The 17,518-nt window shown below is 39.7% G+C and overlaps 1 protein-coding gene across 11 annotated transcripts in view; it reads left to right on the top strand.

Annotated features, from left to right (window-relative positions):
* Nucleotides 1-14,069, top strand: part of adam22 (ADAM metallopeptidase domain 22) — a 153,204-nt gene extending 139,135 nt beyond the window's left edge. For 9 of the 11 annotated variants that reach the window (XM_062984470.1, XM_062984464.1, XM_008112485.3 and 6 more), the window contains 2 exons: nt 4,784-4,907; nt 5,549-14,069. In XM_062984470.1, the coding sequence (XP_062840540.1) occupies nt 4,784-4,907; nt 5,549-5,569 (145 nt within the window). In that variant the 3' untranslated portion in view covers nt 5,570-14,069. The remainder of the gene's footprint in view (nt 1-4,783; nt 4,908-5,548) is intronic. The other 2 variants (XM_062984465.1, XM_008112480.3) reach the window with 1 other exon arrangement.
* The last annotated feature ends 3,449 nt before the right edge of the window (nt 14,070-17,518 follow it).

The raw sequence follows: 17,518 nt of genomic DNA, 5'->3' as shown, positions 1-17,518 counted from the left end.
AAATGTGTTAGAGATGTGTTCTCTCAGGTAAAAAAAGATATTAAAAAAAGAAATGGTAATTTCCCCACTTTTTCAGGGATCCTACATCCCTAACCCCAGCAAATGTGGAGGACTGATTGTAGCCTGTTTTCTGAAATTGGAAATGTACTTTCAATTCTTGAAAGTCTTAAGGAAATATAAACTAGAACACAGCAGGAAAACTAGTGATATTTTCAGTAACTGGTTGTGAGGTAGATACGGTTATTTCTCTTGATATTGGGATCAAGATGGCTTACACGAAAGATGTAGAATAGACTGGTAGCATTCTGGGAGTAGGGAAAATGATGCCTGAAGGAGAGAATACATGACAATCTGTGGTTGAGTTCATTCCATGTCAGAATTAAAAATGATATATTATACAGCCATTTGGTGTAGTTCATTCCTTATTCTCTGGATAGCCTAAAGAACACAATCTAGATAGCAAAAAAGGGAGGGATATACAGACTTACAAACATGCTTGTAAAGGTGACATTTCTCTCCTCCATTCAGGAAACTTTTGTCGTGGATACTTAAGGTGGTCTGTTGCACTGGAGTTTGATTTGCTTTACATAAAGATTTTAATATTGCATTTACAGTACTTCAGGGTAAACTACTCCACTGAAGACTTGCTGTGTTATAGAAGTACAATGCTATGTGTGCAAATTTATCTAAATCCATAATGTGTTCGTAGTTATTCCCTTCCTTTTTTTGCAAGGGAAAAAAGTAGGATTGTTTTTTTTTAAAATAGCACAAAATGAGGAATTTTTACCTGTTTATTAAATATGCTTAAATTAATAAAATAACAACAAACACATTACTCATTATACCAACACAGTAATTCTGCTTTTAATTGTTAAGTTGTTATTAAAATGTAATTTTGTAACATTTTAGTCATACTCATGACTTCTAAGCTCTGGATATCTGAATATGAAAGCTTCCAGACCAAGATAATACAAGGCAACAATTCAGTGTTGGGATGGAGGTTTGATATAGCTCCCCCAGGGAACCTTGTTGAAAGGGATGTTGCAGCAAAGTATCATTTTGGGGTATCTAAAAAGTGTTCTCATCTTAGTAGAGGTGAGGCCTTTGCAAAACTGCCCAATTTTGTATTTCAAAGTAGATTTTGACAATTTCTAGGAGGCGTTGGATCAGTTTGAATGACATATTTTGTAGTAACTGACCACAATTGGACTCATTAAGTGCCTGAATATGATTGGGGGAAGCTCAGGAGAATACTTGTACGAGGCAATTTGTGACCATTTTTAGTCAAATCATTTTTACTCACAGTCCACTATGAGACCAGTAAAGTTGAGTAAGTGCTAAGCAGAATTGGTCTGCATATTATTCTGAATGAAAAGATAAATTTAGATGGCAGCTACTTATTTCTTATTACTACTCCATATAGAAGAGTAATAAATAAATCTAGGATTTTTTTTAGCATCTCATGTACACAGCTTGCTATATGTTAGTTGGCATAAGCTCATGTTATCACATCCCTTGCGTGTGATCACTTGCATTTGGAAAGATAGAATGGAGTGCAAAAATGTTGTGGCAAATTAAACATGTCACGCCTTAAAGTGCCACAAGACTCTCTGTTTTGAATGCCAGAAGCTAATGTGGCTATTTTTTCATTGAAATTCAAAAATATTACATCAACTATGAAAATCTGTAATATAGAATTTGACCATACCAACATATAGTATTACGGTATTATTTAGCTACATTTTCAGTAGATGAAGGATAGGAATGGTTTGATTTTCCAGATAGTTTGGTTTATGACTTCCATCAGTTCTACCAACCGTGACAAAAGAAATGATAGATAATGTAGTTCAATATATCTGGAGGGACATATCTCTCTCAATCCTGGAGTAGATCCTGTGTTATATAGAAACAATTGGAGACAAAATGTTGAGTATCCCTATACCATCCATTATATAACACAAGAAGAATTTATTTTAGGACCTATACACTATATTCTCCATGTGTTCCTTGAAGAGATAGACTTGTTTCAAATTTAGACTTGAATTGTTATACTGTACAGCTGCATATGCTCTGTGTTCTGTAAATAGGAAGCTAGCAGGAAAGGAAGGTTGGATCTACACTGCCCTATGTCCCAGAATCGAATCCCAGATTATCTTGGTATTTGAGATTATCTGGCAGTGTAGACTCATATAATCCAGTTCAAAGTAGCTAATCTGGGATCAGATCCTGGGATATTAGGGATATAGATACAGCCTAAGAGTACAGATGGATTGCTTCAATAAAGGAAGTTATGGCCCTGCATTGGCAAGACCTGTTGATAACTGCAGCTCATTGAAGTTCCTCATTCATAGGCAAGTAATAATAACAAATGCATACAGGAAGCAGGAGGGATGTGTGTGAAGAAGTCCAGGAACAGGTAGATTGTGTTTGAGCAGGTAAACAAATTATTGAGCTTAGAGAATGAAGGCTAATAGAAGTGTCTGTTCATATTTTACTCAAGAGCTCATGGTTGCTCCCTATGCTACTCTGAGCAAAGCTTATGTCATCTCTCATTGGTTCAGCCTAGCATAGTGAGTGCTAGAGGTGTGCAGGAGATATAGCCCAAAATATCAGATATCCATTTTTGTTTGACATTTTCAGTCTAGATAGTTTGAACAGAGTGTATGGTTACATCATCTGTTGATGCAATAGTTGGGTAAAAACATTCACCTTAATTGCGGAAGTAGAAAGTATAGATGTTACTTGGGACCATATGAGGGCAGCTATGCCATTCAGTGTAAAATGTATAAATCATATCTGAGTAGCATCAAAAGAAGAAGAAGCAAGGATTTCACACTAATGACTAGGAGAACCATGCAGAATGGATCCATTGTTGTGCTCAACAGAGGGAAGTGCAGGTATTGTGTGTGAAGAGAGATGCCATGGGCAGAGGACTCAAGTAGGTTGGGTGGTCTTAATATTTCATTTCCTAGGTGGCTCTGAATTGGTTTGGACTAGTTTAGATTGGTTTAGAAAAGCCCTTTGTCAGACTGGGACCCTGCAGATGTATCAGACTGCAAGTTCTCATCATTGCAACTCTATGCTGACTGGCAATGATGCCAATTGTATAGTACAGAACCTGCAGGTTAAGAATCTGATTCTGAGAAAGTTCAGTCATTCCTGTCCTTGTATGTAAAATTCTAGCTAATGAAATGCAGAGGATTTATTGACCTATTTCCTCGTGGTGTTGCCAGGTTTTCAACATAGCAATAAGGGACCGTTGGAATGGATAACATGCAGGGCTGACAATCAGAAAGTACCTGTTGATAAGTGTGTGTTACACCTAAACACCAAACAGAAGTCAAAGACATAGAGCTTATACTATCAACTTTTTTCTCTCAGCTAGTTTCTAAGATGCTGCAAGATTCTTTTACATACCTGATAGAAGTCTTGATTTCAGTTAGCTTAGCCAAGTATTTCTCTGTAAAATTAATATATTGTCCATCTTCATATATTAAATGATGCACACATTTATATGTTTATGACAAATCCACACTGAAAAATACTGGAGTTTTTGACAGGTTGTTAGTCTCTATAAAAAGAAAAGCTTCCCAACTCACAAATAGAGGACATCCTTTAAGGGACACTTGCCAGCCCTAGGAGGGACGGGCATCCTGGTCCTCAGATAAGGGACATCCATTATAATAGGAGACACCTGGCAATGCTACTTCCATGTGATGCGGACATTGACTTGCTACTGCTTTCTTTCTTCACCTTGTACAGAAATGCTGATTGCTTTGACTAATCAGTCCATTTTTGTCTACCCTTCTCCCGCCACTCCTCGGTCCATTCAAACTTTGGCTGGAACCAATATGCACTGGATGATGCTTGCATGTCTAACAACTGAGCCCTTTGTCTTTGCCAGTGTTTCCTCTTAATTAACCTTTCCCCCCTAAACCGCATGCTTTTATATAAATATGTTCTTTATATACTGTGCTAAATGTATCTCGTGAGTTCTTTGTAAGCAACTTGGGCTGCAATCTTTTGCACACTGGGAGTAAGCTTTGCTACATCCAGCGGGGTTTAGTTCCAACATACATAAGATTGCAGGTAAGGTCTGAGCCCGTGATGATTTGGGGTGGCCATGGAAAGGCCCCTTTTAGCTTCAGCAGACTTATGAAGTCCTTTTGTCCTACATCACTTTGTCAACCAATAAAAAATAAATAAATGCATGAACAAATTGATGCTTTCTTGTATATACTGGAATAATTAGTTAAATAGTAGTGGTGAAGATGGTGAAGATAACAATGTAAAAATTTGGGTGTCTTTTTTACTTATTATCTCAGCAATCTTATGCTACAACGACCAGTCTCATTAGCCCCATATTTCAAATAGCAGACTGAGGTTAACTGAGAGAATGGTTTACCAAAAGCTACCTGGGCTAAGTTGATACTTGCTCAATCTGTCACTGTGCTACACAAATTTGGGCTCATCATAAACCACTATTTTCTTTCTTATAAATAATTATGACTTCTGTAGTTTTGTTACAAAAAGTGGCAAGAAGTGAAAGCCATTTCATGCTGCTAAATTGCTGTCCCCAGGAAATCTAAAATGAAATAGAAATTGCAGATGAGGGACCTTGGAAAGTGTGCATTCCCCCAAAATGCGGCTGGGAAACCAAAGGCCCTAACCGAGCAATTGAAAAACATGCTCAACAAAATGGCAGAATATTTTCATTTTCTGCAAAAAGCCTGGTATCTCAAGACCTTCTGCTTATTTTTTCTTTCTTGTTCCAACCCTTTAGGACTCTTTCTCCTGCAAAGTCCCCATCATCATCTACTGGTTCCATTGCCTCCAGCAGAAAATATCCGTACCCAATGCCTCCACTTCCTGATGAAGAGAAAAGAGCCAATAGAGTAAGTGCCAGGGTAAGCAATCATCCTTTCTTCTTCCATGAACTTCATTGGGTCTGCGGGATTCAGTTAAGAACTACTTCCCTGAGGTCACACATACACTCACAGTGAATTGGCCCCAGCTTTAGGGAATTACAAATGTGTTGGTGGAAACTTTAGGGAATTACAAATGTACTGGTGGAAACTCTGCTGATTCCCTTCTCCTCCTCATTTTCCAGTGGGGCAAGGAACCCTTAATCATTGGGATAGTGCATAGCATAGAGAGTTGGAAACATGAGGCAGCTTCCTTGAACTTGGAGCTCAATTCCTTTTGTCATACTGGTTTTATGCTTGCAAAAAACACTTCTGTCCAACCGGTTTCCTTGCATCAGCCCACCCTATTCAGCGGACCCCCTATTGACTGTGAAAATTGTGGGTTGATTGGATTGGCATGGAGAGAAGACCTTCAGATCTGTTTCAAGCTCCATCTCTACCATGAATCTAGATCTACTTTCAAGAATCTATGGTTCAGATGGAACTTGAACTTGGAGTAACCATTAATTTTATCATGCTGGTTGTTGGTTTTAAAATCCAAACATATTGTGTTATATAGGTTATCCAGAGAATAATGGAACAACTCTAGTCATGCCTGTCTCCTCTTTCTCCTCTTTTCATAGCTATGGGAGACTTCCATTTAGTTCCACTGTCTACCTGAGCTGACGCCAAGAACTGTTTACTTCAGATTTTATACAAACTCAGCATCACTGAGTCGCTGAACATTCATCTGCTAAGTGGACATTTGGACAGCACAGCGATGCTGCTCAGCAAGGAACCACCTCCTGATGAAAGAAAAGTCCATTTTCTGCAGCTGTTTGAAATGTTATCAATACACATGAAGAACAAACAAACCATTTCAACAAAAAAGTAACCTGAGATATATGGGCCTGACTATGATAAGTTTATTCCGCATGACGACAGATGATATGTAGACATTCAGATAAAACTAATTGGAGTCCCAAAAGTGTTTCCCCCTCTGGTCTAACAGTCCCAAATAATATGAAAAATAAATCAGAATTTGGTATGTAAACATTTATGCTGTATGCATGAACCCCTCTGTTTGCCACTTTCCATATGTAAGGGATTAGTCATTATACTGTAGAATTAGCATGCAGGAATAAGAAATATGTTTTCCATGAGTGGGATCTGAAGAGGCAAACATCTTTGACATAAGCATCGATTCACCCAAAGAGACTTCAAAAACTTTTTGTGATTATATTCTCATAGAAATCCATATAAATATTTTTTAAAACTGTAAAATATCAACAGTTCTGTTATGTAGTGGTGGGTTTTGTTTTTCATTTTTCTTGAAGGGCGCTTATGACTGAACATGGCATGTCAGGGAATCTAAGGGCCTAACTACACAAGGCATAGGAGAAGGGCTGTAGGTCATTGGCAAAGCATAAGCTTTGCATGGAAGATGTCCATGTTCAGCCCCTGGCATCTATAGCAGGGATTGGGAAAACCATCTTTCTAAAAACCTGGTGAACCAATTCCAGTGTAGTGTAAACAGTATATTTTAAAGATGGTCCTGTGGTCTAATTTAGCATAAGATTCCATTATATGGTAAAAACAGGATCAGGTTTAGTAGCAGTTGCAAAGTGGAGGAGTTAAGATCCAAAGTTTGATTCCTGCTGTTACATGGCTTGTATGCAGAAGTTGATGAATGACCTTGCTTTTGTTCCAAGGAAATGAACTAATACGAAGGGTCTGGAATGCTTTTCTGGATTTGCGTAGAACAGGGATCGTGATGAAAAATAGTAGTAGTTATCCCTCCCGTTGAATACACTTGGACTCAAATGGAGTTTGCCTTTGCCTTCATGAATGGAACAACTACAATTAATGTGACAGTGGCCAAAATGGCATATTTGCGTCTATGTACCTCTTGTTTGCTGAAATCTAGCTATCTAGAACTTCCATGTTTTAATGATAGCACCCTTTATCCTGTTCACTGGCACAGTATCGCGTAAATAGCACAACGTTTGGAAAAATAGGAGGTGTCCTTTGAATGGCTTGATTGAATTTTGAGGGGTAATTAGAAAGTACAAGTAGAACAGCACAGGAGATGCACCATCAGTGTACTATACAAGTATTTATTACACAATGATGAATGTACATACGTTGATAACACTCCTTATGGGTGAAACCCTTCGCCTGAGCTTATTGCAGTTGGGTGGGGATTTTTGAGTGGTTTTTTTTATAAACAAAGGGAACTTTGTGATGGCGACATAATGTTGCCAGTGTAACATAATGCTCCCGTTCGTTACATGAGCTTCATTATTCCCCCTGTGACACAAAACTGCAGGAGATAGATATGTGAAAGGAAAGAGGGAGGAATCTTTTCAGAGACTTTGAGGATGCAATCTAGTACTCACTTGCTTGAGAGTAATATCCCTTGAACTCAATGAGGCTTACCTCTGAATATACATGCATAGGATTGCTCTGTAAATTTCTAAACCTTTCACTGTTCCAATCAAGCTTGCAAGGTCTTCTTTTTCCTAATTTCATTTCAAAATTTATGTGACATAAAATAGTTATTTAAATTTTGTTGTAGTTCTGTGGTGCAAGGTTTTTTCCCCCCTGTAATACCCAATGGGCATTTTATTTAATGTTTAGTTTTTTTGTAGTAACAGAATTTTCAGTGTAGATGTGCTTGAAGCAGAGTATTGAGCGTGATGTGCTATTTTCCTATTATGACATTGAGAACATAAGAGCTATGTTGGATTATACCAAGGTGCTATCTAGTCCTACCTGGCTGCACAGTTGACCGTCTACGAGAAGAAATCTGGGCAAAATATTACCAGTTAGTACCCAGGCTAAAAAGGCACCACCATCTACATGGGCTCAAGGGTTTAAGGTTTCTTCCTTTTGGGAACTCGGAATAAAAATCTCATAGTCAAAAACAATGTTAGGTATATAGTATCATCTAGTAGTTTGACAGTAACTGATCGGGAATGTAATCTGTATTTCTGATTCTTCTACCTCTTCTACACAATTCCTTTAATATATGTGTTACCATGCATGAACTTTCTTCATGTAGCTGGACTTATATGAAAAGACCTACTTATATGAGAATGTCAGTTCTACGAGAAGCTAAAGTTACGGTACTTACAAGAATATCTCCAATTGTAAAATATGTAAGACTTTGAAAATATTATATTTATAAGACTCTGCCAGTTATATTTATACAATACTGGCTTTGCAGTCACAAATATCCCTATATGAGGCATAACATTTTTGGTAAGTATTTTGATTTGTAATGAATAGGAAAGAGAGAAGACACACAAATTCCCATATAAGAAAATATCTGCAAGGGTATAAAAATCTATCTATATATATATACACACATACATATATATATATATATTAAAATGTCTAATTTTGTGAATTTGTAATATAAGTCAGGATTTTGGTGGGTGAATACTTATATAAGCCAGGATTTTGGTGTGGAGAAAAGCTGGTGGAAATTGTAGCTTCTTTCCTGTAGTATCACTTTTAGTGGATTTTGAATCAACTTCTGGAACATTTCTCCTCAATCTGAGGGAAGTTAAATGACCAACTCCATATCTATTGTTGATTATCAGCCTGTCCCCGTAGCTTTTTAGATGCAATATCTAGGTGTTTATCATGTGCCTTTTGGGATTTTTTTCTTTGATACAAATCCATGTGTTGTTCAGTATAGATTGGTGATGTTTTCTTTATTTCCCCCCAGCCATCTATTATTTTCAGAGTTTTGAGCAGAGTGAAGACACCTCTTTTTGTTAGACAAAGGTGAATGTGTTACAGTAGTTGAAGTGCTTTAAAGCATTGGTTGAGAAAATGAACTTCTGTGTCGTAAATGACATTGCTGGCCACTACTAATATTAAGTCACTTGGTCATCTTAATGTAAGATTAAAAATAATTTTAATAAAATTTTGCTTTTACTTTTGTGGTCTAGTGCAGGATTTCTAAGTTTACAAAGGTGATTTTCCTTGGTATGAGAAAGAATGGTGAATGGAAATCAATAGGAAATGGAGGGAGAATTTGGAGTCAAGAATGTTGTGTTTTGAAAGGATCTAAAAGAAAGATATTAGTAAGTTTATGTATGTGGATTGTCCCTGGAGACAATGTCTTACGTATGTGGATTGTCTCTGGAGATTAGTTATTTTGGTTTCAACTAGAGAGATTACAGCTCCCACAATCTGCTATGAGGAAAATACACAAACCTTAGATATATAAGGATCCTTCCACACAGCTGAATAAAATTCCACATTTTCTGCTTCGAACTGGAAAATATGGCAGTGTGGACTCAGATAACCCAGTTCAAAACAGACATTGTGAGTGGGATTTTCTGCCTTGATACTCTGGATTATATGGCTGTTTTGAAAGGCACTCAGACAGATGTGTGTAATAGGAAAATTCTGTCTTCAACAGATGCCCCTGTTCTTTACAATACATTCATTTCTATAATTTGAAGGTTGTCTGCTTTTTGTCCAGCAACATAATTTGGGGGGGAGGTGCTTTGGACTTTATTCTTTCTATTCTCTTGAATGTTTTGTACTTTTTTGCATGTTACAGATAATTTTACTCTGTATTTTGAATTTGGATGAATGTGCAGTGTCTCTTAACTGCACAAAATAAAATTGACAATGGGTTGGAATATGCATTAAACCCATGCCTTTACCATCTCATTGTGCTCAGGATGATTTTAAATTATTTCATTTGTCCAAAGCAGTTTGCATCGTAAGTGTTTGAAACAGGCAAATGTAATTGAATTTTTTAACCAGATTTAACCATGATCTACAGTGGCATTCTTCTTCTTTTAAAGTGTAGCATTTATCTATTTATTCGTATAATTAGTTATATAGTATTGTTTACCATTTCACTACTATGGTTTTTTGGTTATCCCGCAAAAATATCTGTTGGTAGCTTTGTGTGTGCATAGTATTAAAAAAAGGTTTTGTATGACTTAATTTGGATAACGGCGCTCCTTGCATTCGTGCCGGCCACATGACCTTGGAGGTGTCTATGGACAACGCCAACTCTTCGGCTTAGAAATGGAGATGAGCACCAACCCCCAGAGTCACGACTAGACTTAATGTCAGGGGAAAACCTTTACCTTTATCTAGTTTGGATAGTTTTTCTGTTAGGAAGAAATCTATGAAGTCGTCTTTGTGAATGGCCCTAGATACACTTCTAATTGTGGTGTATTGGAGAGTTATTCCAAACATTGAAGGTATATTTGCAACATAGGAAGTGCCTTAAGCCTTGGAATCGCTTCCTCTTGTACCGGTTGCACAGGATGGGCTATGTTGTCCACAGATAAAGAAAAAAGTGATAATGGTTCATATGTTAAAACCTTTATAGCAATCCTATACATGTTGAATCAATTCTATTTTATACAGTGTTGGGGCTGATTCCTACATAAGTGTTCATAAAATTGTAGGCTTACATTACTTGTGTAAAGACAACAATAGTGTAATGGGTTTGTTACCATTTTTAAGAACTGCTAGAGCCAAGAATGACATTCAAGAATATGTTTAATCATTATTTGTGGAAAAAACCCAAGTTCTTTTCCAGCTAGTGTTACCAAGCGCAAGAGAAGAGTTCTGGAGAACTCATATATTTGCACAGTTTTGTATCACTATGCTTATTCTCAAAAAAGGTCTTCCCTAATCTTGTGTATATTCATATATTAGAACGACTACCTTCATGTTTTAATTTTTTAAAAATACCAGCTACTTACTGAAACTGTTTTAGAACATGGTAATAACATTTACATACCCTTAATCAATTATCTTTTCTTAGTCATAAAATGATTTATGTTCGTTCGCTACTAAGAATAAGAAAGTTGTTATTCATTGTGTCTGTTTGCAATTAATGATATGAACTAATGATTAAATTTTTTTTGGAAATCAGTTGGCATAATCAACAGTTTATTGTGGTAGTTTCCCAACTAGCTGTTATTAACAATTAAGTGCCTTCTGGCACCTGAACAGCACCCTCATCATTTATTTTCAGTTTAACAATTTTGCTAAACGTAAACAATTTTGCAGAAAGATAGGTTTAATCTCCAGTTCTAATGAAGATTGGTTCTGATGGAAATATCTGAAACCAATAAGAGTCCTAGTCTAAGGCTATTTGAAATAAAAAGCTGTAGAGAATTCAGGGAAATAAATAAAACCACTGAAAAGCACAGACTGTGTCATGCACCAAATGTCTGCTTGCATAAGAATATAATCCAGACTAAGATAGGTGCTGGCATTCTCAAAATTTCGTTCCAAGGAATGGAAGACCCTCCGGAGCATTGGGACACCAGTGACAACTGTAGGAGAAGAGTCCAACATTACTACCAGTGTCATGTTGGATTTAGGACCATGTAATTAATGAGGAACCACCAATAAGTATCAGGTGCTATAGGTTATATTTCAGAGGAAGGAATGGGCAAAACCTTAGGCAATTTTATAAGATTGCCTAAGACAATCCTATAAAATTCAAGGAGTCACCATAAGTCGGCTAGCTAGGGACTTGAAGGCATATACATATTCAAACAAACAAGGTAAGGATTTTGAGAAGCGACAGGCCCCATTATCAATTTGACAACCAGGCAAGTTGAAATGGCACAGTGGGGACCCAGTGAACAGACTGTAGCCATTCCAGATGAGCTCCTAGTGCTGTAAGTCAAAAGGCAATGGTGCCAACTATTCTGACTTTTTTTGGTAGTAAAACAGTTGAAATAATGATGAGAACCCAGAAGTAATGACATTTGGACAAACATACACCCTGTGAGAAAAGTCAATAGTGCCATTCAGGCATTATATAAAGCACATGTAAATCCAACATATAAAAAAGCACACTAGCCCTGCCTTTTTCTGTCTAGTTCCATCGCTATCCCCACATGAAAAGTAACTACAGTTTGTCATTCACAGGTTTGATTGTTTGCAGATTTAATTAATATGGTCTCTCAAGGAATCTTTCGGTCCTCCAATGTGATTCTATTGTCATCTTTTGGCAAAAGTTGACCAGAGAGTTATGCTGGAGGATCTAGACATTCCTAAAGAGAAGTCCTTTCTAAAAATCTCTAGGTCCTCTAGCACAACTCAGTGGCAGAAGTTGACCATTGAGTCACATTGGAGCACCTTGAGATTCCTAGAGAAGTGATCTCCTAGATCAGTGGTGTGAAATATGTGGCCCTCGAGGTGTTTTGGACTTCAGCTCCCATAAGTCCTGCCCATTGGGCAAGCTAGCTAGTGCTCCTGGGAATTAGAGGCCCAAACACCTGGAGGGTCACACGTTTGATACCTCTGTCCCAGATTTTTTAAAAATTGTATTTTTTCTTTAATGATTTTTCTACTTTTCAACGGGGTCTTGTGTACTTAGTGAATGTGGAGGGCTGACTGTAGTCTGAACAGGAGAGCTTCCACTACATATAGAAACCCCCCTTGCCATTTGTAACCATGATTCTTTATGGATTCCCAATCTGGTTTGAGGAGCTTCTACATGCAGCAAAAAGCTCATGGTGCCAAGTTATAATTTTCCAAATTAATGAATCTGGAGACACAGAAAGGTAGGACAAGTGTTCTTCATGTGTTGAGTCAACACACTTCATAAACAAACAGGGCAAAAGGCAGTACAAAAGCCTCATCTTTATGTAAAATTAAAACTTGTCTAAGCTTTACAAATCTAGATTTCTTACTGGCTTTTAGAATGCAATCATAAGGAATGAGGTAAATAGAGGGAACCGTTTGCCTTTGGTGGCTCCATTCTATCTAGAACCCTACAAATACTTGTTAGATGGGCCAATGATAGTGATTTACCGCTTGTTTCTTCCTCCGTCCAGGGCTTATTGGTGACTTACACTGCAGAAACAACCTCCTCCGACAAAGAGATATACTCTGAGGCACATTTGTGTTTCATTCTGAATTAGGGGCATGATCAGGGGCTGAGAGGCCTTTGAATTCAGAAGGTCCAGGTCTTCTGAAACATGCCCCCTTTGTCTTCTTTCCTAGTTTAGAGAGCCAACTTAGGGCCACTATGGGAACTCCATGGTGACTAGGAGGGCATGAGTGGGTCTGACATTCGGTATCCCCTTCTAAGGTCAATGCCTTGTGGGGAAGATCTGCTTCTTCCTATTGCCCCAATACATGATGCTGGGACAGTAGAATTGCAGCCTTAGAGGCCTTAAGATTAATATTCAAGATTTTCAGAATATATTTTTACAGCCAGTATGAAAAAAAAAAAACCACTTGTAAATATGCTTCACTGCCTTGGATATAGTGGTGCTAGCTGATAACTATATAAATATGACACAGTTGTAATTCTGTATGTGCTAAAATATTACCTGTATCATATCACAGTATAACAATGCCTGCTGGTTGCCAATGTTGAAAATCTGTGTAGTATTTGCCAGGGCATACAGTCTGGGGCTTATTAAACTGTAGATATTTGAGCAATCCTGGAGCAAAAATATACCACTGTACTATTCAAATACTGGCCACAATTTAACCTAAGCGTGCTTTTAATGCCGTTAATTTGAATGGAACGTAAATGCCATGTTACATGAGGCTGCCATGTTATTTCAACACTTTCTTATAATTGCTGTGGCTTCTTTCATGGTAGCACTGATCACATTTTAAGTATGCTGTGGAATCTGTTTTCAATATGAACACCTGAGCAATGTATTCTGTATACAGTATGTCTAAATTGCTGATCTTTTTTTATTAAAAAAAATAGTGTATTTGTGTTGCTGATAATCTATATCTTTTTAAAAGTACTTTTAAAACTATCCCATATTGTAAGAACCAGGAATGATGGAGATTGTTTCTACCATGGTAGCTAATCATGTTGCATCTTGTAATTGTTTTGCTATATCAAACTCTCCCAGTTCTGTCCATTGCTTGATAGATCAGATTTTGAGAAATGCCAGTGCAAAAGCCTTGCCCATTACAGAGCTTGCTATGCTAATTTTACAGCTCCTAGATTTCTGCCCAATTTTGGTTAAAGAAACCTGGGGTTTGTTATCCCCAAATGTTAACGTTCCTAAGCTCTGGCCCATTATATACGTATCATTATACCTTTGAACAGGACATTTTTGTCAAGGAGTATCCAAATGCATCAAGCCAGCTTTCATATAATTGAATAAAATGTACCTTTTTATAAAATTGTGACTTGTGAGTCTCAGTTCTTGCACTTTTCATGATGATAAAAATATTTAATACAAAACGACTGGTTCCCATTGTTACTAATGTATTGTAACTTCAGTAAAAATGTCTCTCAAATGACTATACTGTTGTGGTGTCTGCTTGAAAAAAGTTTGTGCTTGTAAATGGTTTTGGTCCCATTTGGGCCACAATTCGCTAATAGGTTTCTCAGTGTGCCTGCTGCATACTTGTGTATAAATTGACCCTGTATATAAGTTTAAGGCTTGTTTTGGAGGTAAAGTCATGAATTTTGATATGACTTGAGAATAAGATAAGGGGGAAGCATCAGCGCCACCTCAGGACACAGTTGCCTGCGGGTGCTGTTGCCACCATTTTCCTGCCCAGGCATTCAAAAAAGCTGTAGGAAGCAGTAAGTTGGATTAATGTTTCTATAGTGTCTCCCTGGACAGCCTTTTGCTACTCTATCTGGAAAAGGGAATGGGCTTTTTAAGTAAGAGTTAAAGTACTGTGGGTCCTGAACCCCAAATGGGGTCTCTTGAGTTTAATGCTCGGGATGCAAAAATTTGGCAACCGTAAAATGTTTCTGAATGCCACCTAGAGGCAGTTTTAGACATTTACATGGACCTGTTAACAAAAACGTCCAGTTTGTAACAGTGGGCTCTACAGAAAATGCTTCAGTTGTATTTTATAAAACAAGCCTGTTTAGCAAGCTTTGCAAATGCTGATTTATTTGATTTTATACCTATTTTATATAGCTATATATTTGGTGTTGCATAAATATCTCTTGGATATATAAAGAGTTCGCAAGTCAAAGTTTCAGAAGTTGTGATCTACAGTACATAAAGTAATGCAAATTAAAAGGTTTAAATGGTGAAGAAAAATGTTTGTATTATACTGTATATTATCTCCAGTAATTGTATAACAAATTACCACTAACAATTTCAAGTGTAAAAAACCCAGTTAATGTTCTTGAGAGAAACGTCAGAGCCGATCTGCCTAGCTGCCTGGCAAACAGACCTTTCCAGTATGAGTTGCAACTTCCCAAACAGCAAGGCAGTATGATACACAGAAGCAAGTCCAGCTAAAATTTGTTTTTGCTTGAATTTGCATGTAACTAAGGAGGCATGAAGTGAATGTAATAAAGGTATCATGAGTTTATGCCTGTGAGATTGTTTCACAAAGTAGAAAGGGCCAGTTCTTATGCTGATCAGAAATATTCCATTTGAATGCAAATGGAAAACCAGCTCAAACAAAATTTACATAGCTATAAGACATTGCACACTTTCCTGTCAACCTTGGATTACAGAAGTAAAAGCTGGCAGGTTAGAAATTAACTTTTTTCTTCGTGTACTCTGTGAATGCACACTAATGGAGAACGCTGCGCCTGCGCAGGCTCCAACGGATACTCTTCCAAGCTAAAGTTTGAAATTTGGCGGTAACCCCGCCCCTCTCCCCAGAGGGTATAAAGGGCGCCCTCCGCGCCCGCTCTCCAGTTCCTTTTTTTCCGCCGCAAAGCTCACTTCGGACTCTTCGTTCTTATGTCGACCACGCGTTTTAAGCAGTGCACTCAGTGTGCCGCTAAGATTCCAGATTCCGACGGCCACACTAAGTGCCTTTTCTGCCTCGGCGAAAGCCACATCGTCGGTACCTGCCGTTTTTGCCTGGCCTTTACAGCTCAGGCCCGAAGAAATAGAGCTGCGAGACTCTACGAAAAAACTCTCGCTCCTGAGGCTTCTACTTCCACCTCGGCCTCGATGGCGTCCAGGCCTGCTCCGTCGGTATCATCCAAAACCTTGAAAACCTCGAGACCAAAACCGGCCAAACCGCCCTGCACGGTGACCACTGCCACGGTTTCCACTCGGTCAAGCAAAATGGGCCCTTCATCGACTTCGAGTTCGGTGGCGTCGGCCATTTCCACTCGATCCCGCCTGGCTTCGCCGCCATCTTCTTCCGCCATGAAGATTGCCTTCAAGAGGGCTCAGGAGGAATCCAGACGGGCCCAATCTGACTCGGCAGCTGTGTGCCCGATCCCTCCGACGCCGGGGAAATCGCTGAGGGTCGCGTCGAAGCAACCTCCAGCAAAGAAACGAATGATCCAGAGGTCGTCCTCCTCAGCGTCTTCGAAGAAGGACGTCCCCTCCTCCGTGGCCTCCTCTAGGAGATCCTCTCCTATCCAACCAGCACAACGCCTCCGCTCCTCTTCCTCTCCTCATGGTCAGTCCTCGGATGCGGACGCTCAAGCCTCCCCCGACCGGTCGGTCAGGACAGTTATTAAGGCTCCCCAGCCAGCACCATCTCGTCTTCCAGCTCGACAAGAACTTTTTCCCCCGGCTCAAACACCCGAGAGGGGTAGACAAATGACGCGCTTAGCCCGTGCCGCCCAGGCTTCTGCGTCCAAGGGCATTCGTCCACAGCCGGCTCCCGCTGCCCTTGAGGTGATACCTCATCAGGACTCTGCGCTTGTGTCTCCTCCCCGGTCCCCTCAAGGGGCCGAAGAGGATGACCCCGATATCGAACACCCCGAGTTGATCCTCTCCGCCTCCGTCGTCTCTCTCGGTCTCGACCTCTCCCCGCCTCACGACGCCTACGAGGTCGACCCACCTTCCCCGACGGATAATATCCGGGTTTTCTCCGACCAGATGGTCAGAATGGCAGACGCTCTGGGGATGGAAATTAAGCAAACCTCAAAGGCTGTTACCGACCCCGTTTTCAAGAGGGTCCAAGCCCAAGTCCCGCCAGTCACCTTGCTGCCTTTTCTTCCATACCTCCTGGACGTAATCCAGGCATCTTGGAAGACTCCATCTTCGATACCTCCAACCTCTAAGAAAATAGAGGCCTGGTACCGAACCGATGACGAAGCCTTGGAATGGCTCAAGCATCACCCTGACCCAAACTCCATGGTGGTAAAGACCTCCCAATCGTCGGGTCGACAATCCAACTCCCCTGCCGACAGGGAAGGTAAACGATTCGACGCGGTAGGCCGCAAGCTGTACTCCGGCGCTCTCCTCCTTTGCCGCATGGCGAACTACGGGGCCTGCATGGGCGCTTACCAACAGATCCTCTGGGAAAAAGCCCAACCTTTCTTCGCCAAACTTTCTGACGAAGACCGGTCAGTCCTTTCGACCCTCCAACAAGAGGCGGACTCCCTCGCACACCACCAAATTCAAATGGCTAAACATACCGGCGATACCGCCGGGAAAATGATTGCCCACGCAGTTGCGATCAGACGGCATGCATGGCTTCGGTCCTCAGGACTCTTCCTCCTCTCGACAAGTGATCGAAGACCTTCCTTTCGACACCCAGGGCCTTTTCAATTCTGGTACTGACGACAAACTGAAGTCCAATCACGACTTCAAGATTCTCGCAACAAAGTGCGGGACCGATCAACCTCAGGCTCAGCGGACCCGATGGTTCCCGCAACGGTACCGTCGCTACCCTCAGCCTTTTCG

This window comes from Anolis carolinensis, chromosome 6 (genome assembly GCF_035594765.1).
Source record: "Anolis carolinensis isolate JA03-04 chromosome 6, rAnoCar3.1.pri, whole genome shotgun sequence".
Classification (NCBI taxonomy): domain Eukaryota; kingdom Metazoa; phylum Chordata; class Lepidosauria; order Squamata; family Dactyloidae; genus Anolis; species Anolis carolinensis.
The sequence above is the reverse complement of the archived record's forward strand: the minus strand, read 5'-3'. Positions and strand labels throughout refer to the sequence as shown.